We start from the raw sequence: 24,414 nt of genomic DNA, 5'->3' as shown, positions 1-24,414 counted from the left end.
GGGACCAAGGTCTCGCTGAAGGCACGTGAACTTTTTACTGACCAGGGTAGCGACCCCCCTTCCTCCTTCAGTCAGCGTCAGGAAATCCGGGAGCTTGATAGGTGATGATGTGATCGTTTCTTGCAAGGCGATTACTTGGGGTTTGTCCTTTACGCTTTTTAGGTATTGTCGCAGGGCCGCCCGTTTGCTGACGAACCCTGCGCAATTCCACTGCCACATTGTTATGACGTTAGTTCCGTTATGCGTGTTTGGGCTCGGGGATGGATTGCGAAAGTACCGTATTCAGAATGGCACCCTCCGTCGGTGAGGCAATGACGCTGTGCAACTTTGGGACTTGCGCTGTAGATGTGCTTGGCAAAGATCCGTGGCCGGTCCCCTCCTGCCTAAGTATTCTAGCGCTGAGGGCGACAAGGCCCAGCTAAGCGTGCGCGATCATTTTTTGTACGTGAGAGAGACCTGTCTGTATGTTGGAGATGGCGTTTTTGAGATCAGACAGGAGTTCTACCATTCAGACGAGAGTGATTTAATTTTTAAACGAATGCGGGGCTTCTTGTAAGGTACGGAGTAATTGTTGAGAAATACGACCCGTGATGTAGTTGATTGCTGTGTAAGAATCGCTCAGTCTGGTGTGACAGGCTGGGTCGAGAGTGCCCAGGGTGATGGCCACTTCCTCGACCGTCTTGTCATTTCGGGTAACGATGCTGTCAGCATGTTGGAGCAAACCGCATGTTGTGGGAACCGCCGCAAAGCGACGTCCATCTTGGTATTCAGCTCTGTCGACGAGGGTGACGCCGCGTTGTTGGCATAAGCTTTGATAAGGGAGTTAGCTCATGCCTTCCTGAGTTCTTTGTTGTTGCCTGGGCGCAAGCTTTTGGGAATAGAGTCGGCGTGTATCCATTGCTGAATGTCCCGTGTTATTGGATTTTTGTCTCCATGTTGCCGGTGGTAGGTGATATCAAGCATCGTTAGAATGCTGCAGCCCGTTTCCTCATGGGTAAGCCGCTCCAGTTGGGATCGACGTTGAGCTCGGTTAAACCATCTAGGGTGTTGTGGATACCTAATTCTAGTAGAAGTTTCGGGCTGGTATGGTTGGGTAGTCCTAAGACCTGCTAAAAGGCTTCTCTGATGAAGATTTCCATTTATTTTTTCAGATTTATACCATTTGAGAAAGGGCGCATCGCAAGTAATGTGACAGATGAGAAAAGACTGGACTAGGCGGACGACGCTTTCTTACCCCATCGCCGGCTGGTTACTCGTTTAGGCCCTCTGGACGTATTAGCGGTCGGTCGAAGGATCTTGGAGAAAGTAGTAGAGTTGGCTCCGTTGTCTTCTATGGTCATACCAAGAACGCGGGTGCTTGAGACCGCAGGTATGGGTCTGCCATCCCTCAGGTGGAGTTCGATCTCATCGTATTCGCGTTTGTTCGTGGAACTGCGTGGGGGTGTCCACGGAGTGTGAGGTGGTGTAGGAGAAGCTTCGACATTTCAGGGGAACAGCGGAGTCCCATGCCTTCAAGGTAATTTTCTGCGACGTCAATGGCATCTGGAAGGACCGTTTCAATTTTGCCGTCACTGCCCTTTGCAGCCGATTGAAATGTCGGCGTATAAGGTGTGTTCAATGCCATCGAGTTTTTGTTGTTCTTGTGCTAATCCTCGCATAATCAGATTAAACAGTTTGGGTGGAATGACAGTGCCTTGGGGTTTGCCCTCGCTGCCGAGGGAGAGTTCCTTCGATTGAATGTCTCCGACCGACAGGAAGGCCTTCCGAGTAAATAGAAAGTCTCTTACGTAGTTCTAAGTGCGTTCTTCAAGGTTGAGCAAGGAGATGCGTTCAAGTGAGGTGGAGTGCCCGATGTTATCGAAGGCGCGCCTGAGGTCGAGGCCCAAGATCGTCTTTGTGTGACGGGATTTGCCATCTAGGATTTGATGGTGAATTAGGAGCATAGCGTCTTGGGTGGAAAGGTGCTCTCTAAAGCCAATTATCGAGTGGGGGTAAACAGAAGTGTATTTGAAGTAAGTGTTTACATGCGTTAGGTGTGCGTGCTCCATGACCTTGCCTACACATGAAGTTAGCGAGATGGGCCGTAGATTGGCGAGGCTAGATGGCTTACCGGGTGTGCAGATCAGTATTATTTTGGCCGTTTTCCATGTCGGAGGAATGAATCCTTGCCGCGAGTCTTCTATTGAGTTGTTTCACCGATGGGTCATCTACATTTCGTAGTGTTTCATTCGTAACACCATCTGAGGCTGGAGCCGAATGGCTGTTCAGCTTGTACAGAGCAGCATGAATCTCTGCCACGCTGAAATCCTCATGAAGGGCAGGGTTGGAGGTTCCTGTGTATGGCCCGTGAGGTCGAGTGTGTCCAGATGGAATATGCTTTTGACATAAGGTATTCTTAACGTGGTCCTGGCTATACGTATTCTTTCTGTGAATGAAAGCTTGGTGAGGCGCTCTTGTTCATATGAGCGAGTAGTCATGCTGTCCAGCAAATGTTTGAGGATTTTCCACGACCAGGGGTAGTGGACTTGCCCGTCTAGAGAGTTACAGAGCTCTAACCATTCCTATTGACTTAGAACGCGGCAGTGTGCTTCAATTTCCTTGTTGAGAAGTGCGACCGTCCGTCGGGGTCTTCTATTGAGCCATTGTCCCTTCGATCTAGAGAGGATAGAGGTTTTGGCCTCCATAATGTGGGTGAGTCTACAGTCCATGTGCTCAGTTGGGGCATCTGTTGTGATGGCGCAGGTGGCCGATTTTGTATCAGACTGTAGATCACATGATCATGATTCTATGTCGGTAATGAGAGAGTCGGTTGTTGCTGTTACATGGCGTTTACAGAAGGCATCCCATTCCGTCCAAGTAAGGTCCTTTGTTCTTACCGTAACGGCTGTTAGGTGTGGGAGAAAAATTTCAATGACATAATGATCACTCTCGAGGTCGTGTTGAGTGTTGCGCCATTGGGTGTTGTCTGCATTTTTGGTGAAACCGAGGTCTGGTGTCGTGTCTACTTCAGTGGAAGTTCCGAAGCGAGTGGGTAAGGCTGGGTCAGTAATGAGTGTAAGACCAATATCGTGGGAGTCTTGCCAATAGTTACGACCTGCCGCAGAGCTGTGTCTGTAGCCCCATCCTGTGTGCGGGAGATTGAAGTAGCCTCCGATGATGAGGGGGTTGCTGCCTGCGATGTTGTTTGTGATTCCGAAAATGCCCCTCCTGCTAGAGCCAAAGAATTGGCCTGCAGTATAAATAAATAAATAAATAAATAAATAAATAAATAAATAAATAAATAAATAAATAAATAAATAAATGTTCAGAGCATTTGTGAAGAGGGTTAGAAATCGGCCATGGCGTTGACATGAAGTATTGTGGATATTGAGGATAAAGATACCTTCCTTTCGCTTTCTGCGCGGGATGACCTCAATAAAGAGGTGTTCGATGCGCCGATCGTGTAGATCGTGTTCGATTGCGGTAATTCTTTTTTCGAATGTGTGTGGAGACTCCATGTGGAGCGTTGTTCGCGGTGAAACGTTGATATCCGGGAAGATTGACGGGAGTGGTGTACGTCTCCTGGGGCAAGATTACGTCGGGTTGACATGAAGTAGTACGGAGGTGTTGATGGAGAAGCGGTTGTTTGTCGAAGTAGCATTGGCAGTTCCACTGCCAAAAGGTTATATCAGTGTTAGTGTGGGCCATGATGAAGGATAGGGGATGCCACAGGTGGCAGGGTGGCGACGACGGTTCCTGTGGTGTCCACGACTACGGCTTGCGCGGTGCAAGCGGTTTGTCTGAAAAGGATCTAGCTTCCATGGCGGTGACTGTCTGCATAAGGGCAATTAGAGAAAAGTGTAAAGTTTCTAAGTGTTACGAGCATGTCCTTGACTTCGGAGTGCACTTGCCCCTAAGCTCCTTCTTGGAGAACTCGCTTTTTCGGGGCTGGTCTTGAGAGTTCTTCGGGTTGTGTGTTGCTAGCGGGTTCTGGGGTTTTGGGTGTGAGTTGTGTTTTCGGTTGTTTGAGGATGTGAACCTCCTGGATAAGCTTTTGTATAAAATCACGCATAACTGCATTTTCTTTCTTAAGGTGTTTGATATGTGTGTTGTCTGTGTTGGGTTTAGACAGAGGGGGGAATTTTACTTGGCCCTCTCGCGAGACGCCTGTCAGGAACTCTGCGAAGTTCGCCTTTTCTGGGGTATGTCTGACTCTTGGAGTAGACGTGCATGTTGATCTATGGCTAGTCCTAGGTCTCGAGAGGGAGCGGGACCGGAACCGGTGCTTGATCACCATGGGCGGGAAATCTTCTGATTGAAGGGTTGATGGCTGTGTTGCTCGGCGTTCTCGGAGGCGTCTTCGTATAACGTACGGCGTTTTGTATCTGGTATTGCGAAATTTGCCCGTGGTGAGCTGGGGTTCACTATAAGAAGTGCACTTGGGGGTCATTAGAACAAAATATTAAATTGCGAAGCAGAAGAAAAATCCGTACACTTAAATTTATAAAATACCAAAATTACTTCAAAGTGAACTAATAGATTACTCAGCAATCGTTTTATTAAACATTTCCGAGTGGTTCTCGCCCATGGGTTTGTTCCTGGGTTTCTCACCTTACTTAGTGACACTTCATTTGTGCAGCACTCATGATGTGCCATAACATAAAATGCATTTTAAAACACATTGCCTGAATGGCAATACCTTGTACTGTGATAGACGCTGCGGTGGTAAAGTTGGTCTCTCATTATACGCACCTTTCGCGCGTTATGGGAAATTGGTTCTGGCGTTTTCTAAAATTCCTGGGCGCTGCATCTGCGAGGTGCGGTACATGATGCATCAATGATTCCTTCAAAAGCGGTGAGTCCCCCCCCCCTTAACTAGAAGAAAATTCCTACTTTGAGCTGGCTGCGATGGCTGATGGGTTCAGCATCTATATGGCCTTACGTACAACCAGACCCCCATTGAAAACACAGTAGTTTCTTTGGTGCGCGAATAATGGATGTGTCGCGTGAGGGCGAAATCAGAGCGCTCCTAGGGCTGGAGCTTCGCGCCACCTTTTGCACCCTAAAGATGCTGCCCTGAGGGCTGGTGAAGAAACTAATTTTGGCGCCACTCTGAACAAAAATGACATGCCTTCTTTTCCTGAGCATGGCCTCACTTCATTTTTGTACCCCCTGAAGTGTCCCCACGACACGCATATTCGCCTAAGCTCTTAATGCATATGCGGCTAAATGTTTCCAACATGTTTGCTTCAACTGAAACTCAGCTTCTACGTGGAGATCTTCCTTGGTGACCATTTATACATGATGCACTCAAGCTTTGTAGACTCAAAACTTGAGGCTTCAATTTGCACATGCATAAAAGCGACAAAATGCATTTCACAGCTACATTAGTTTTTGGTCAGTGGCCCTCTCCTTTGCCGAACATAGTCAAAAGAGAAGGAGACAAACACACGAAAGCTTCTCTGCGCATATTTGTGTGTTCTCCAAAGTTTCGGATGCATTCTATTTATTCGGGCTTTTAATTTATGCCTAATACTTTTCGTCACATTCGCAGTGCTATATATCTAAGTGCCGTCAAGCAACATGAAAACTATAGCGCACAATCTAGCGAAATCAGCAGCAACATAAGCAGGGGCAATTAGCGCTGTAGTGCAATCTTTTTTCTCTTGAGATGATTTGGCACGCGTGAGCTTCAATTACTTGTGGCCGCTCATATATATAGACATAAGCGCAAGTGATGCAACTGAACACAATTCCTTCACCATACGGATGCGCCTGTTGTATCCCTTCGTGCGCGTGATCTAATTTAGTGGCGTCTGTAAGCAACACTCCGTTTACCATCCTTCATTCTCAGTTCTCAACGAACTATGTGTTTCAAGCAGTAGGCGTTATTCTTCATATGCCATACGAATGCGTGTATCCCTTCGTAGCTGCACGGGAACGCGACAGCAGTTATGCATAATGTACACTCATCATCATTACGGCTTTAGGTTTATTTGAACAACCGAAATGCCACTGCTTAAAACTTTCTAAAATCATTACTTCACGTTAAGTGCTATTCGAGGTTGCTAAATTCTTTCTGCAGAGTGCAATAATTATTCATGGGAACAAATAAATAGTTTAATAGACAACTGCCTAATGGTACGAATGTCTGCGTCATTCACAGCCCGGACTTTCCAAGACAGCTGTGGGTCGAGCTCACTTTGGCACTATGTGCGTGAACAAGTGCGTTCGTTGTCTGCTGATCACGTCCCGCAATGATTCGATCACACTTTCGAACTTGCTATTCTCGCCCTTTATTAGAAAGAGTCAAAGTTACACAGCGTGCCAAAAAAATACTAAAATGAGGTGCGATGAAAGGGAAGTGGACAGTACACAACCAGTCATTAGGATTTTTCACTCGGCTGCTTCAACAAGAGGGAAGAGGTGTCCCGCATGGCCACTAATTTTCTCTACAACTATGCGGTTTGGTTTTATTGCTCGCAATGTATATATTGCAAAGTCATCAACTCATTCATGAGAAAACGAAGCATTAATCATATAACCTTATGCTGCACATTAGGGCTTTGGGGGAATTTGCTGGCACTTCGAGAGGTCACGCAGGAATGTGACGCTGCCGCCTGAGTATTCGTCAATCTTCTTGAAGCACTCATGATATTTCGAGATGTCAGAGTCAGGGTTGTCGAAAAGGTAATACTCTGAAAAAGAAACAAGATTCCGTGAGTCTTCATTTTAAAATACTTGAACATGTATTGTCTTTGGTACCACCCTACCCTAGTCCTAGAATATGGCTACTCAAGAGGCTGTCGCTTTCTTGAGATTAGCACTCTGAGCCTACGTCATTACCTTGTGTCAATCTGTTAGCCTCCTGAAGTCCCGCCTTTCAAATAAAATATATTTTGAGTTTTTCTCCAATACGCATTTAAGCGAAGCCGCGTCACACGGGTTTCTCAAACACAGCAAAGCGAAGCGTTAGGGCTGCACAGCTAATGCCAGCTGACAGCGAGGAATTATTTCTCACCGTTAGCTTGCACCTGCGCGGCACTCATCTCGGGGGTGACAGAAAAACGGAAGAAGGTAACGGAGACTTCGCAGGTGCGCCGCTTATGGGGCCGCGTGTCGAAATCAGTGCGAGACAGAAATTGTGGTGCACAACATGGCTCATACGCACAAGCGCACCACCGGTGAAATGTTTGACGCCATGCAGAATGAGGGAACATTGCAGAGACTTCGCGTATGCGTCACTAGCTGTCGTAGCGTACTTTAGTCACAGTCGCAGTGTACTGCAGCACCCTGCTCATACATGAAGCTTTTTAGCGCTTGCCATACGCTTTGTTGCTGCGCTGCTAGGACGATAATGGGATTACCTTGGACAGTCATCGTAGACAGTGACGACAAATACTAAATGAATGTCGAGGTAGCAAGTCGTCAGAAAACAGTTTTGAAGGACAGACTAAGCTTTTAATGGTCTAAATGCAGGTTTGTTTGCGGCCGTCAATGGTTGGATATCATTCTTGCGTTTGATAATGGCATTGCATTCAACTAAAAACTATAAACAACGTAAGAAATACATCGTACTGTAGCTACTTCTGTGAGCACAACAATATCAAAGCTGAAGTGTTCAAAACGCATTCATCAAAACTCAATGCAAGACGTAATAAAGATCGCAAGACCTGAGTTCGAATAATGGTCTGAAAAACTGCAATGAGGCTACTTGAACATGGCAAGCTCTTGTCTTCATTGTAGCATTTCGCTTCGTCTGCCATTTTGTTGCTGTCCGTGTCATTCCTGCGTATGAGATGATGAAGAATTATCTAGCCTAATCTCTTGCCTAACTAACTTGTACTTCGGGCAAGTGTTGCAATTTAGCTACAAGAATGGTAGTTTTGCCCTGTATCAGTTTGTGGAGCGCTCAACCTAACTGACATATGCAGGCTGAGCACAAAAAGAAAAAAATTTTTCCCGTCCCCGTTCCCGAAACAAATCTGTTCACAACGCTGTCCTTGTCGACGTGATTGTTTTACCGTGCAATGTGTTTTCGTATGCGTCCTTTTAGCGCTCATTGTGTCTCAGACCTAATCACTTATCCTTGTGCTTAATAACCTGTCTGCGTACATACCCGCTGTCTACGAAAATGAACTTGATAAAAAAGCCTGCTTTAGCATACGAGTAAACGAAGTCCATTAGGTGGTTCTAGTTCTCACAACTGCGTAGAATAGCCGCTAGTTCCTTGTGTTACGATTGCATGCTACACTCGGGTTTCCCGTTCCCATTTGGTTTTGCTGGGGTAAACGCCTATGTGCTATTAATAGGGTATTGTAATGATGTCACGCATATCACTGGTAATATTGAAGACCCCTGCAAAAAATAATGCCATTAGTCCACACAGGAATCTTTGGCATTGCACCTATGCAACTCTTTTAAACTTTGCCGCAACATACCAGCTTAACACAATGGACAGGCCTTTAAAAAATTATATTTCAAAACATCATCCTAGTTTACACGAGTTTGTGTAAGAAACAAAGGAAGGGTGCTTCCTACGCTTCAAATACGCATTTAGGACACTTGACAGGTATTTTATAGCTGCGTTATAGCCCAGTTTTGTCCTGAGCACGGTATTGGTAATCCTGACAAAAACACTACCATAAGGTGGCAGTAAAGTTTGTACTAAGTGCCACAAATGCGTATGGTATTTGAACTAAGTACCCACTGGAGGTTGCTGATCAAAATTGATGAAAGGTCGGCCGCCCTTCTGCAATATATTTCTTTTTAATTTACCCGTTGAGGTATGCTGTTGTATTGCGGTGAAATCTAACCGATATTTGGAGTTGTAATGTCCAAACTTTCTGGATATATATTGTGTTATCGAAATGCAGGTTACACTACAAATGTAGACAAGGGCTCACCTAGCGAGGAAAACTCAAATCTTCGAACAATAGAAGAAGTAACAATAAAAGAACGAAATATATAGATATATTCTTGCTCACAAACGGTCTTTTTATAAATCTCATTAAATTTTTTATGGGAACAATGCAGGTGTTTTGCTTGGTTATTGAAATGGAATGTGAAGGCATCGAGCAACATAAAGACAAGTGCGCCTCGCCTGTTTCTTTTTGTTTTTGTACGTTTACCGTAAAGAGAGATACATCAAAGCAGGCCGAAAATTATCTCACTGCCAAGAGAGCCAGAAGAAAAGTGCGCCACACTCGCATACTAACTGGCGTTAGGCAGAAAAGATAAGGATTATATCAATATATTGCTCCTAATGGGGGGGGGGGGGTGCGTTACTCGGAATATAAAATGGCCCTAACATAACTGCATTACAATTTATTTGAGGTGGCTTTACAGATAATTATATATCGTTTACTTATAGTTGGCCAGAGACTGCGAAGGATCATATATACACAGCGAAAAGAGCTATACGGCATCCGCGCGGAATGTTCTGAAGTATTAAAAAATAAATTGTGGTTTTACGTGCCAAAAACCACGATATGATTACGAGTCACCCCGTAGTATGGAACCACAGGTTTATTTTGACCACCTGAGCTTCGTTAACGTGCCTCCAATCCATGGTACACATGTTTTTCATTTGTTATTTACATTTTGCCCCCATCGAAACGCTGCCGCTGCGGCCCGGATTCGATCCTACAACCTCGGCCGTAGCAGCGCAACACCAAAGTCACTACACGACTGGGGTGTGCAGACTATTTTGAAATCCACTGTATAGTATGTGTGAGCTGACTTGGGCCAATACTTAAGAGATGCTCATTGATGAAGTAACTCAGTATTTTTCACCGTTTCCTTGAGCAAATGAAAATGTTTTTTTTAGGGTCAAATCAGACTATCAGTAGACACTAATTATTGTAACATATCTAAAACATTGATTTAGGTGAATGACCCTCAAAGGAAAAGTTATAGAGCCCGCTGAGAAATATCCAAATTATTTCATTTTGGAAGATAGCGACTGTGGTTTTAATATTTCCGTGTTAAAAAGAAAGTGCACGAGATTCATAAAACATGTACCATGTGACTAGGAGATTGTGTGGAGCCACATTAGCGCCTTCAAACATGCTACTAACAAATGAACAATTGTGCAAGTAGACTGAACACTTGAACTCCCCTGAAGGGGCCCTTCACTAGGTGTGACCATATTGAGCTGACCAAAGCACTTCATAAAATGCGCGCTCACGATCGTGTCTGCTCAGAATTGGATCGCTACGCGCGGTAAAAAGAGCTGTAATTTCAAACTAAACGCCGTTTGCCCATCTGCTTGCTGGCAGCACGATCCAAAAAGGGGAGATGACGTACATCAGCAAGTGCGCCTACGTGCATGTCTATGCTGTGACGTCGCTCATAGTGAGACGCGCCACTTCAAGAATTATTCAAGGCAACATCTGTTAGTTGTGCCAACTGTTGCTTTAATAGACGTATTAAATGATAAAGAAATAATAAAATGCAGCAGCCGAATGTCTGCGGTGTTTTGTTTTACTTCGCACCACAGAAAGAGAGATTATCTCTCTTGCTGCTGCCTCAAAGTAATACGGACGCAAGGTAAGTCGGCTGCAAAATAATACGGACCACGCGAGCGCGTGCCGAAATGGCCATCTAGTGGCGACACTTCTGGTGCAGAAAGCATTGCTCTGGCATATACGCGGCTTTTGTTTCTGCAGGTTAGGTGGTCGCTTTCGCGAGGTGGTTGCAGATTATCACGATTTTGGCGCAACAGGTCATCGCTGCAGCCTCTTCCTCTGCCTGTAGCATCAATGGCTGCCATTTGGCGGCTTCGTGCACTGCATTACTGTCACGAATGCACGAGACAAACGCGCTTTTATCACTACTGTTGCTTGATGGCGTTAAAAACTGGTTGCCTCAAGACGCATTTCATAATAGGACTGTGATGAGCTGCGAATGGTTTGTAAACTGCTGGTTATACGACAAATGCAGTCTGCAAGAATGCCGCCAGAGGGGCTGCTGGAAGACAGGTAGCGTATTGTGAATTTCTTCCTGCATGGTGTCCACCACATGAAATTTGCAGGCACTTAAGAAATTAATATAATAATAATTATAATCGATTACCGTAATGAGCACTGCCGATTAGCGGATGCTAAACGTAGCGGCCGTCCAAGGGCCACGTTAGAAGAAGACAGGCTGATTTTTGCCGCTGTTTGGCAGAACCGTTTCTCAGCCCGGGAGAAGTTCGACAAGAGCTGCCCTACTCCGTGCCACCCGCCGTGGTTGCTCAGTGGCTATGGTGTTGGGCTGCTGAGCTCGAGGTCGCGGGATCGAATCCCGGCCACGGCGGTCGCATATCGATGGGGGCGAAATGCGAAAACGCCCGTGTGCTTAGATTTAGGTGCACGTTAAAGAACCCCAGGTGGTCGAAATTTCCGGAGTCCTCCACTACGGCGTGCCTCATAATCAGAAAGTGGTTTTGGCACGTAAAACCCCATAATTTTTTTTTTACTCCGTGCCATGCGACAGCATACGATGACAGCTGAAAGAGCTGGGGCTGCAAACTGCGTTGCACCACAGAAGCCATTTTTAAATAAACACTAGATGATGGCAAGGTTGCAATTTGAGAAGACCATCAAGCACTGTACAGGGAAGGAGTACCCGCAGGTATTCAGCAGGATATCAGAGCCGTCGCTGGTGATTCCAGCAAGTACTGATGAAGTCCAGGCAACGCCAGGTGTATTTCGCTGGGGGGAAAACGCGATAATGACCGGGTACCACGGATTAAGTGCATTGCCAAAATTACTCCCGGGTCTCCCACTACAGCGTGCATCACAATCCGACCATTCATTTGGCACGAAACACCAAGCATATTTTTTTTCATATTTTTTACCATGGCAGCGATCGAGAGGGAGCACTACACTCAACTCGGTCGGAGGTCTTCAAGCCTAGCGTCGCTTGAGAACACGGAATCGGTTTCGCAGCGAAGTGTTAACCGCATGTTGTTTTTTTTTCTCGCTCCTATACCTATTCTAGCAAGTTGGCGTCATAGGGACATTTTTGCGATAATTGTGACGTAGCGATGTGTGATCCAACGACTAAATAGGAAAAAAATACATTCTTCGCAAAATTTTCTTCGGAAATGCAATACAGAAATTTCGCGCGATACCTACGGGTTTCAGTGCAGTTGCAGTGTCCAACGAAGCATTGGTTTCCGTTCACATAATCAAGAGTGAGTTGGTAGACAGTACTGGAATCTGAAAGAGAAAGAAAAGTACCTAGTTTGGTATTATTTGAGGAGGCTCGCTGTGGTAGTAGGCGAGGTATAAAACATTTCGGAGTTTATTAGTGGCAAATGCGGTAGAAATGCGTCGGCATTACGTTCCACCTATTTGAGGTAGAGCATCCATGATTTAAGCCACGTTCACCACATTACACGTTGGTATTGTAGCGGCGCTAGCATCGAACACTCGTGGTGGCCACCACGAGCTAGAGAGCTAGAGATAAATAACGCGACTGGCTACCGGGCCTGAGCAACGGTATGCTGCTTCACCGGCCAGTAATCGAGGCCATAGCGTTGAATTGGCAGGGACAAAGAAAAAACGTCCGTACATGTGCTATACTGGTGTAGATAACCGGACGTAGCACAAATCCTGTCATCTTTCTTGTTCGTGCGAATCTAGCCCTATGACCGCAACTATTGCAGCGAACCAACTAGCCCAGAAATCTGTATTGTATTTCACTGGCCACCCACCAAAGTTAACCGCCGCTGTGTGCAAAATAGTTAAAAGACCCGAATAAACCAGCAGCCCAATTTGGTGACCTGCAGACGCGATCAGGATTCCTCCTTGTTACGCAACACGGGGCATGCCGGACAGTGCCTGATTATACGGTTCAACTCGCCACAAACCTGGTTCCCGCCTCAGGATGCCGTCGGCTGGTTCGTCAAGTTGGAAGCTTCCATGGTGCAAAATCTAATCATCACACAGCTCTTCAAACATGAGGTTCTTGAGTATGTCCTCCCGCTGCATGTAGTCATGTGCCTGCTCTTCCCTTCACAGTGCGCCACACATTACAAGTGAAAGCGGGATTCCCTGATCCTATTCGGTGTGACGGATTCCCGAAGCAGCGCTCTAATACCAGCTGTTTTTGTGGATGTGCCCGGTCCTCTAACATCGGAGCGCGTACCGGTCGACGTACCCCCTCTGACCTTATTGTCGACTTCCCGAGTGTCACCAGTGAGCTACGTGGTCCTAGCGCATCGTGCCTATACCTACAAAAGGCGTAGCTCTTGCATGAAGTCATGCGCGGTCACTGAAACCACCGCAGGCAGCCGACGGAGTGTCGCCGCTATTTTACCTGTCGCACACGAACAGCGATTCTGCTACGGTGACGATAACGTCTCCATAAAACATGACTTGTCTCGGAGAGGTGACACTACCCACGTATGCCATGTCGAACGCATAGGCGGACAACCTGCATGGCGCTTTGCACGCATGCTTTCCTTCGCCGGCCACTCAACGTGGTTCGTCGATCATTCTAGCACCTTTGTATACATCTCCCTTACTTTTTTATTGTCTTCAAAACTTCTTTATCTGACTCGCACGGTTACCTACGTGTGTAATGGATCCGGTGCTATGAATGGTTTTCCGGCTTGCTTTCCACCAATACTCTTAACTTCTTTCTTATGTCAACAGCTGACAGGCTGATGTTTCCGTCCATTTTACATTCAAGCACTTCTGCAAGGTGTATATTACATAAGGTTATCACTGCGTGAATTCCTTCGCATGTCCTTAGAATAGAATGCGAATTTTCGCTCTTCGTATGTTGCTGAAGAATACACATACCTCATTTTGCATCGAGTATTTGCGCAGGGAAGTTTGGCCCTCAGGCAAAGAGCCCGAGCCTCAAATAGCAAGGCACTGCCCTTTGGCAGCCTGTTTCCCTTCCCTTCTATATTTTTTTTAAATATCGCACGTCTCTATGTTCTAATTTGTTTCCATAGTTTGCATGCAATTTGCTGTCTGTTTCTCGCACATTGTTTTTGATATCTCCTGGTTTTCTATTTAAATCGCACGGAAAGATTATGGTGCCATAGTTCGAAAGTGTGAGCGCACATCTCGTCAAAGAACAATACATATTAAAAATAGTTTATGAATTACAATGCGCGGGTATCTCTAATAATTTAGACGACTCTGGCTTGAACACCCTGCGAGAAAGTTTCTTCAAAGAATAGGATATTGAGACCTAGGCGGCAATCTTCTCAAGCGACATTTGCAAACGTGGCCGGATACTATTTAAAAGTTGTCCTTATAAGAAAAACCCCATGTACAATCCCTATGGAATAAACTTCGATGAAAGCTTACACAATTCTCTAAATATATGAATGTATGGTCTTTGTTCTGGCATATATGGTTTATTCACCGGTAGGCGTTTCGGCGCTCAGTGAATCACCTGTGATTTATGTAAGTAATTATGACTAGTCGTTATTCCTGACCAGCCATGACATTGGAAACTGTCCAGGACGAGCATTTAGGCTGTACTATGAAGAATCTATTGCTATTCAAGGAAACGTACTTCTGTGAGCTTTGAAGACGAGAGGCCTGTGCGAGCGCCTTTAGTTGCCTAATGATGCACCTCTTTGCCCAATAATTCACCGAACCTTCATTTCCTCTCTCGCTCCCTGGAAATATTATCTTCCACTCTTAGCCAACCAGGCACTATATATTTAAGTACCCCTACCTTTTCATTTCTCTTTCCGTCTATCTCTCTCTCTTGCAGGATTGGCCGAAACAAGCTCAAGCCACTTATCACTGCACTGCCGTTGTGTATCGTGCCATGAATTGTTCATATATTGGGTCTATAAAGTAGTACAGACACCAACACGCACGCTTCAGAGTTTTCAATGCATAAAGAGCATAAATAATGTTGAAACGATATTCCGCATCAGCTAAAATTTAATCAATAAGGCATGTTATTCTGAGGATGGCTATTTACAAATATCGTTTAATCCATATCACGTATCACATGAGTGAAAATATATAAGGCACGAAAAGATATCAAAGCGAGAACGCCAGCTCACCGCTTCCGTAAGTGACGTACAAGACAGTGTTGTTCGCTACTTCGAAAGTGGAGGTGTCGCTGATGCTGAAGAGAAAATATCAAATACATCAAAGGGAAAATATTATCAATCATCCTCGCGCGGCCCTGTAAGCAATCACACCGCGCTTAATTGTCAGGTACCACGTATCTCCTCATAAAATCTATGTTTTTTTTTTGTTTTGCAGAATGAACGACCAAACACTGTCGCTACTCCTATACTTCGCCGACAAAATTAATCATGCCGCCGTGTACAAGGTGCCGTCCATTAACCGAACAGCGGCACCTTAATTGACCATAACGCTTCTTCCTCAGCAAGGTGCAACGTGCTTTGATTAACAGGTTTATTTATTTGTTTTTGGTTGTTGAAATATTTACTCAGAATCAATCTCGAAATATACTGCAGGATAACTTTTTCTTGGAGGAGTGCCTGGTTGCTCAACGGCATGGTAATGTAGCGCAAAAAAACTTCAAACTGGAGATTCTAAGTGCCTTTTTCTCTTCCGTCTTCACTTAGGATCTTCCTTGTCTGTTTTTTTTTCTTGCGCTACAATACCATCTCGTTGAGCAATCTCTAAATGTTTGTGAAACTTATTGGCATTGTTAAGGTACTTCAAGAACCCTCAATGAGCCATCCATCCATTTATCTATCTATCGCTACATCTAGCCGTTTTACCGCCTACTTGTGTCACTGCACAGACCGTGGTGGAAAGGGCAGAGCATCGGGCCGCTGTTGTTAAGCAGGCTTCGAAACCAACTGCCAGGTCAACTTGGGTCACGGAGTATTTAGAAATGTGTACATATGTGCCGCTCTTCATCCAACTTCTATCACGCCGACAGGGGTCACTGTTGTTGCGGGGCTGGGTAAGTACAGCTGTTCAAAGAAACTCTTTGACGCCGACTTGGACCAATGGATATTTGATACGCAGTCTGTGCTGGTGTTCCATGAATCTCTTTGATGCCAACTTGGGTCGCTCGGTATGTGCCAGTAGATCTACGCTCCTTTACAATGAATGTCTACTGCTCGTGTAATTAGGCGTGCAGGAATCTGTATTTACCCATCTACAGTGACGAATAAAATCCCTAAAACTTTTCCTCCTATGCGGCGCACAATCGAACCCACGTCATATGTATTCCTCAAGGAGAGCAACGCGACCCTTAGCACGCTGCGCCACAAATGCACTGCGTATGTGGCACTTTTCAAGCAAGTCTTGCGCCGAAGCTTTAGCGAGCTGCGTTATGGTGCATTAGCTACGCGCCGCTCTTCAATGAACATCAAGTCAACTGAGGTGACTGTAATACCATACAATATACGGCAAAACGTGGAACAATTCTCAGCGTACGCAGGCACCGGAACTCCTCGCTTTTCGTCTCGGAGCTAGCGCCGGTCTTCTCGGCGGCATCACCAGATTTGCACAGCTTGTCCACAAAGAATCGTGAGAGTCCGGTTTCCACATGGCACGTTTATTCGCGTTCATACCCACATGCGCACTGTGCATTTCGGGGCGCCGCGTGAAATAATGCTTTATTGTGGTCTAGTTGTTTCATATTTGAAATATTATTGTGCTGCGCAAGATGCACAGGAACAGAGCAAGAAGACTATATGTATCCTGTCTCTTTTATGTCGCTCTATCCTGTCATCTTTCTTTTTTTCCTTTCCCTGTACATCTAGCTTAGCACGCTGACAAGTCATGGGTAGGTTTCGCTGGCGGAGCTATGTGGCGCCGAGTTTGATAAAGGAAGCACGAAAGAAGAATCCTGCTGCTGTACACGCCTCATAAATACTTCATTTCGACGGTGGCAATACGTTGTGTCACTGCAATGATTACATGCCAAGCGCATTACCGTCGAAAATAGTCGTCAGATGTGTTCTGCCTAATGTTTTCGTTTTCGTGATTGAAGAGTGGCGCATACCCAGTGGGCCAAGTTGGTGCCAAGGAGGTTAGGTGAAATGCGGCACATACGCAGTTACTTATACCTAGGAACTCAAGATGGGCCACCGGTGGATTTTGAGCGTGGTAATTCCAGCACAGATGCCATATCCTTCAGCGATTAGACTACGGATTACCAAGTGGCATAGCTGGGTGGGAAAGAGGTTAGGCCGGAACAAGACAAACAAATAGATAAACGTGTCACAACCTGGGCCGAGTTCCCAAAGAATGCTAATCGCATTAAAATCTCAAAGCTGAGCAAAGTTCTATAATATCCAGCCTACTTGCACTGCACTGTAAGAAATACACCGCTCTTTACACCCAGATAGACACATCTCCTGAGTTCTCCGTATTGCTGCTGTGCAGAACCATATTCGCTCATTTCAGCCTATTTATTACACGGCCTGAACATATACACACATTAGCAGTAGGAACCAGTGCACTGATACAGACACCGCTCTTGATAGACGACAGCTATTGGCAAATAGCAGCTGCGTATGGGAATCTGATATATGACGAAATATACCAACAGAAAAAATGAGGACAAGGCGTGTGTTGTGAAGAGTGTGCTTGATAAAATAGGTTAGTTCGCGCTCCCCTAGCCGGCTCCACGCTGCGGACACTGTTACAAAATTTGGCTGAGGTGTTCACAGCAGCGTAGACTATCCGGGGAATGTGTTTTTTCGCCACTCCTGAGGAGTGCTTCATGCCGCCTTTAATAAAAGTATAAGATTGGTTGAAACGCGTAAAGTTGGGAAGGAATAATGAGCCTATATAGAACGAATGTATCTCATGAGGTAAACAGGGGGGAGGGGGGGCGGAAAAGATGGCATCCTTGATTGATTGTTGCTGGATATAAAGCTGGTTCTATAATGGTATAATAAGGTATTTTCTTTAAAAAGATGATCGGTAGCTAAACATAAAAAATGAACCTGTGGCATGTTTTCAACTCAAGCACCAGTAATTGATTGAAACGATGTATGAAGGTATCGGCATCGTTGCACCTATATGTACAGGAATTTTAATGGTGCAGCTTAACTTCAGACATTCGTTCATAAGGTTTACTCTTTCTGGAGTTCTATACCGGATGGAAATTTTATTTTAGCATAAGCACTTTTACCATGAATTGTTGCGAGTTTGTAGCATTTCACGTTTTTATATACATGTACTTTTGTGAATCGGAAGGAGTACTTACGGGTCGCCGCTTCCATCGGCATACCTGTACACAACGTCATACTGCGCAGTGCTGCCGTCATCTGAAAGTGATGTCTGGTCGTATCTCTCGCAGAACTTGGAGGGATTAGGATCAGATGTTACGTACGTGTTGAACAAGCTGAAATCAGACAGCACCTGAAATACGCACGTGCATGATTGTGAACATGACGGCGTTCGGTGTCACCTTCACAAGAGCTGATCTAGTAAATTGGACCTCTGAAAAATTCTCCAGAAGTATTAGTTACAAAGGAGCAAATATTCTGCATTTTTGCAATGATTGCCCTTGTAGCTGCGAACGACATTTTTATTTGATTGCTTTCAGCCAGCCTTTAAAAGTTAACGTTTTGTTACGCATTGGATCTGTAGCATAGCCATGCCCATAATAATGGTAGCACAGTTGCAACATTCGCAAGTTAGTGACAGGAAGACCGGCGTTCAGATTGTGCCAATTGACACGGGTGAGCGTTCGGACATTACCCATTATTGACGCCTGAGCCTTAGTTATAGATAACTTGTTCGTGGAGCAAGATTTTATCATAAAAGTAAAGATTGTGCAGCAGACAGACGTACGGATAATTTCAATCTATGGGCTACCATAGAATGATTCCGTACATTCTATTTCATACACATTGCTGCGGTAAACCATGCTTTTGGCAGTAATATATGTATTATCTCGGTAAATGGGTAATTTCATGTCCACATTTTTCTCGGCAATCATTATTTTATTTTCATTTTGGGCCTATCATCTCAAAATCTTGCATTATATTACTTTTTAAGCAGCGCTAGCACAAAAGTAGTGCGATGAGAGAAATAGGAAAACGTGCTTGAGAAGTCAAGTAAAAGATTACTTTTTACTTTTTAGCCTGCCTAATATAAACAAGAGGGAGTTGTTTTTTGTCTACCAATTTATTCCTTTCTTGTGCACAGAATCACCTTCGAACGTACCTTTTGCCTAGGCGACATACCAATGCGGCACACGCTCGAATTTTATCATCCTTTAGATATATATGCACCACATTGTCATAACACATATCTTTTAAACAAGCTATCGCGTAGGCGCATCCATGCTTCGGAACGCGTCACGGGTGACCATTTATAACACATATTTGTCTCCGTGCCATTTCTGTGTTATGTACTGAAGCATAATACATCCTTCCACACATGCAGCGCCACTGATCGATACTTCAATGTCAAAGTAGCTGTCTCCTGTGCTGCAACGTCAAGATAGCGAGCAGTTATTCAGCGGCAACATTTGCTCGGAGAGCCAACTGGCTCTTCATAACCGAACGGCAGCTTACTTAAGCCTGGTAATTTCGACGAAAGGTAGTGATAAATAGAGCACCTGGGCACCATTGCGTGGTACTGCAACTACTGCGTTGAGATAATGAACTGAAGTAACCAATAAAAATCCCATGACGAAGGGGCTTTCATTTCAGCAGTCTGATATGACGGACGTCAAAATTGCAGGCATGTTTAACCAAGAATTTCTCATCATGGTATGCTCCTTAATGACGTACAGGTACCGTGTAAAGTTTTCTTAACTACTGACTGTTATTTCAGTGTGTCTCATTGTCCCATTGAACTGTATGAGGTACTTGCCCTATTATTCTTGATAAGGAAATTCTTCTTGATAATGTCAAATATTCCTGCGGTACAGATGATATTAAAGAAAACCACTAACGGCTATCAGTGATTACACCCTATCACCTCTAATACGCATTTCAGTTCCAATGTCTACATCAGGTGTCTTTTCTGACTAAAGTTATTTGGCTAAAGTAGCAGCTGGTCACGAAGAGAGATCAGTCGATGAGCTTCACTACTGCAGGCGAATCTCGATGTTTAGCTTAACACACCAATAGCTCAATACTCCGTGCAAGTTCCATACAAGCATAACGAAACAAAATGTACTTTTATGCGCAGCATGCTACTCGATGTACTTGCAGGTATCTGTAGCAGGAAGCTTTCAGAACAGGTCCTATACAGAAAATGGTAATCAGTATACAGCAAATGAACAGGTATCTGTCAAGCAAAAGACTGTGGTTGTGTCCTACCTGCATAGGTAGGCACACTGGCATAAAGAGAATGACAGCCGGTCATGATCGATAGTTGCTTTCTAAGCAGCTAATAAACTGAGAAAAATCTGTTGATTGACCAACACTGGCCGCAGAACGGTTCCTGGCCCTTTGAAGAGGCTTGGAAACTTGTTCGTTAATCGTGTAGAGGCCGTTGTGTATAAATTGCTATTGTAATCTGGAAGGAAAATACATAAGACGAAGGGGATCACGCCACCTTAGCGCACGCCTAAGAGAACATAGTTTCAACTTAAGGAGCTACCGAGGCCGTCCTCTGTTTGTTGATTGTCAACAGTGCCAATGCGTATTTTTGTTTAATGATTCCTCTGTTCCAGTTAGAAACAGATATATAGACATTTGTGAAATTATAAAACCACGGAGAATAACCGAACTAAATCCCTAGTCACCTCCATTGAATCGCTTCCCAACGGTTCTGCACGCTTCCTTGTTGATAATTATTCGCCCCTAGTCCAACGTTTCCCAAATAAAGGAAGCTTTTTATCTTCCTTACCTTTTGGCACGACGCCACCTAGCCCGACTATGCGCATTTAACAAAATTTACTACTTCAATAAAAACTTCAACCAATCGCTTTTCTCCCTACCTTATTAGGTATCAGCATGCGTCAACCATGTTCTCGAAATTGGTGTGTCGGGTTGCCATACTTAGCGATATTTTGAATCCTTTGTAACAAAATATAGCGTCAACTGCAATCACCTGCCTACCTCTGTCGTCTCCTTTGCTGTACGTGCATCCTTCAAGTCTACAAGGGAAGAGGATTTTAAGGAAGTGCACCTGGCTCTTATTTTTCTATTGTTGTTCAAACTCGCACTCTTCTGCGTACCGGCTCGTGGCCTTGTGACTAAACTCAATAAATAAAATGATAAATAAATAATGAGATTTCTGACAAATCAACCATATCAAACAACTGTTACACATCTAAAACAAGTCAATTATTGTAGATGACAGGCCTGCGTCACACTTAGCCTTCATGATGCTACTAAGGATTATGCAACGTTATCAGTCAACTTTTACATAAGCCTCTACTAGCCGTAATGAAATCGACAAAAAATTTTTCAGATGTAGAATCATGGAAAGACTAGTCTCACTATTTGTTGTCGTTATAATCAATATAACCATGGCTTATACCTCCACTAAAGTATAAAACACTTCTCCCAGGGACCTCCAGTTACCGCGGTCTTCCTTCAGCCGAGATCATTCTTTTCTTACAATTATCCTAATCACATCACAACAACCAATCATCTCTAGTCTGCGACTGGGCGCTCTTTCCAAAGGATACATTATGTTACTTTATATACACAGTTGCTAATGTGATTTGCGCGTGACTTGCCTAGCCGCACTCCTGTTTTATCTTGTATATAAATTAAGATATCACGTGCCCACGTTATCTATTTTATCTACACTGCAATCATCCCATCTTCAAACATTAGCTCTTGGAATGTATGTTCCATCAGTAGCGTAATGTCAGTGATTACTATATCCTTAGTTCTATTTTTAATGTTTGTAAACATTTCAGCCATAAAAAACAATACAAATATTTTAATACCTGAAAAATACGGTATGTCAAAGCTGTGATTTGCTTCAGAATGGCAAACATCTAGTTTGGTATTGTTTGAATTCCTTCGCAACATAAATTCAAGTAAGCGCCCTTCCACTGCTTCGTTTTAGTCTTAGCAATGCCTAACTTATACTGAAGTGATATTTGCTAAAAAAATGGCCAACTTAAGTGTTGCAGGTTTTTCTTGGGTAGAAATTTTAATTTGCCATTGTGCATGCTTCCACACAGAAAGTCGTGGCAAATAAACTTATGTGAACATGCGAGCATTGACATTATTGAATGTCTGCCTTAGCCAGGAGAATTCTGTAACAACTCGTCATTGTGGACATGCCAATGCTAACGCTGGAGCAAGGTTTGGGTACGGGCTAGTTGGTATTCCATGGTATCAATCGTCACTTACAGCGCATAGATAGACGAGGGACAAAAAAAGGACAACGAAGACAAGCACTGACTTCCAACTGATTTTTATTTTGGGAAAGAAACATATATATACATAAACAGAGACACCAAGACAAAAGCGCCCACTACAAAGCATCAGCCCTACACGAGTATGCATTCAAAATACATGACCTAGGATGAACGAGAGCGCATGTGCGATATCAGAAAAACCAGCGCTTTTTCTGTTAATGCAATTGATGGCTTGCTAACTGAGTCACCATCGGCAATCGCTGCTGCTTCGATGATAAGTCGGGTGCATTCATTAGAATGCTTGGCTAAGATAGTGGTTTCCTCAAAGAGCGGGGTAAAGCCGCATTGTGCGCAATGAACACCTAGAAACCCTTCCCGCCCTTTGCGCACTTTATTGCGGTGTTCTTGTAACCTAACGCTGGGTCAAAAAATCCTTCGAGGGTTCTCACCTGCGTGGCGCTGCAGTCCTGTGGACTCTGCTGGCAGTCCTGTGCATCGGTAACAATAGTCAGCGGCACTGTTGTGGTAGCCGCAATGACGCTGACAAAAAGCTTGAAAAGCTTGCAAGAAGTCATGTTGACGGGACTGCGCTACACATAAAAAATAAAACGTTAATCAGGGATACAAGAAAGGGATATCAGAAATCAAGGTTACGAGACTAACTAAGAAGATTTAAATTCATTATACAGGCATAAGGGGGCACGGCAGCTGCACAAGCGCACACATCACCTGAAGGCGCAAGTATGTAACACGGGCATAAAATCGAACAAAAATGAAAACGCCGAATATCAAATTTTGCAGTGTGAGGAAGTGATGTTAGGACAATCTTGTTATTAGTGACACGAATACATGTTTGTTTCATATAAAAAAAATGTTGTAAAAGGCCTTAAATTTAGCGCTAAGAAAGAACATACCATGAAGCTAAGTAAGCTTAGCACAATGTTACAAAGGCAGTTGACTCTCTCACATTCTGATAAACGAAGTTTGCCGACACGTGCAGATCGAAGAACACTTTGGGGACGGCAAATGTGCAGCGTCACACTGGTGGTGTTGTCTACCTGCAAAGCAACTACCTCCAAAGCAACTGCTGCACGACAGGTGGAACGGCTCCCTCTTTATGGTCCGAGTTCGCAGGCTGTTTTCAGTGTTTTCTCCTAAAGAAAAACAGCTGGTGAATTTTGTCCTCTCTTTTTCCTCCCGTACTCTGCTTTTATTGTAGAAAATTGCCTCACTAGGCATGCACAGCCCTGCAGCGTCTATTATCGCGCAGACGGTATCATGCTATAGCAAACTAAATTCCCTCACAGCTCTCTGTAATAAGCGTCAAGGATGTACCTTTTATCACTACTGCAAAAGTCATTTCTCGTCCAGTGTCATTCATAGCTTTTTCCTTTGATTAGTGCATCAATATGCGTGCATTGCAAAGAGGCCACTAGCATTGGTATAAAATATAACGAATAAGGTAAAAACGATGCACTGAATAAATATTCCGGAAGATCCTAATTTTAGCCCGGGCACATGCCAGCAACCTTTATTACACTTTTTCTACTCATCGTGTTTCGTTACAGCGACAGTGCTGTCAAGATTCGACACTTCTGCATTCCACATTCTGTGTGTGGAATTCCACCACAAAACAATACTACATGAAAAAAGCGAAATCAGACTTCAGCGATCTCTTCCGAACAGAACTGATTTATTGTAACAGCATTCTTCCACAGTAAACACCATAATCTTATTTTGGCTGCATGTTTCATTATTTTTTTAAGTAGTTACTATCAAACACTACGCGGGAAAGGCAAAGAAGCAAACTGCTGGACGGCCGTTTAATGCGGAGTGCGCTCGACGCGTAAAATTGCGCAATTCCATGTGCAAATTAGGGAAAAAGGAAATGTTTGGAAGACATGTAAAAAATTATATTTATATGAAATAGATATTTATATTTTATAATCGATTACATATTTAGGATCTGGCGTTTCCTACTTTATCATATGCGATCCTTCCTTTCTGTCGGCTACAGTAATGAATATTGGGGAGTTTAATACAGCTACTCTCATAGTCCCCATATACGTATGTAATTACATCTCTAAGGAGAAGCTGACCGCGCCTGGCTGGTCAAGCACAATTTGAGACAAGAAAAAATCATGTCCAGCGTGTCAAATGCTGCAGGAAGGAAAAAGACGA

General features: G+C 44.3%; 1 protein-coding gene across 4 annotated transcripts; it reads right to left on the bottom strand.

Annotated features, from left to right (window-relative positions):
• Nucleotides 1-6,259: 6,259 nt before the first annotated feature.
• On the bottom strand, nucleotides 6,260-23,350 carry LOC142589022 (uncharacterized). 4 transcript variants are annotated; one of them, XM_075700814.1, is made up of 6 exons: nucleotides 23,148-23,350; nucleotides 22,683-22,823; nucleotides 18,157-18,311; nucleotides 15,014-15,078; nucleotides 12,105-12,188; nucleotides 6,260-6,677 (listed from the first exon to the last, which is right to left on the bottom strand). In XM_075700814.1, exons 1-6 carry the CDS (start codon nucleotides 23,148-23,150, stop codon nucleotides 6,538-6,540), a joined length of 588 nt encoding a protein of 195 aa, XP_075556929.1. In that variant the 5' UTR covers nucleotides 23,151-23,350; the 3' UTR covers nucleotides 6,260-6,537. The 4 variants fall into 4 exon arrangements, with proteins under 4 accessions (XP_075556929.1, XP_075556932.1, XP_075556930.1 ...); XM_075700817.1 differs by having other exon boundaries at nucleotides 23,205-23,350; XM_075700815.1 differs by having other exon boundaries at nucleotides 23,201-23,349.
• Nucleotides 23,351-24,414: the final 1,064 nt, after the last annotated feature.

Source organism: Dermacentor variabilis, chromosome 7 (assembly GCF_050947875.1).
Source record: "Dermacentor variabilis isolate Ectoservices chromosome 7, ASM5094787v1, whole genome shotgun sequence".
Lineage (NCBI taxonomy): Eukaryota > Metazoa > Arthropoda > Arachnida > Ixodida > Ixodidae > Dermacentor > Dermacentor variabilis.
This window is presented reverse-complemented; position numbering and strand designations above follow the sequence as displayed.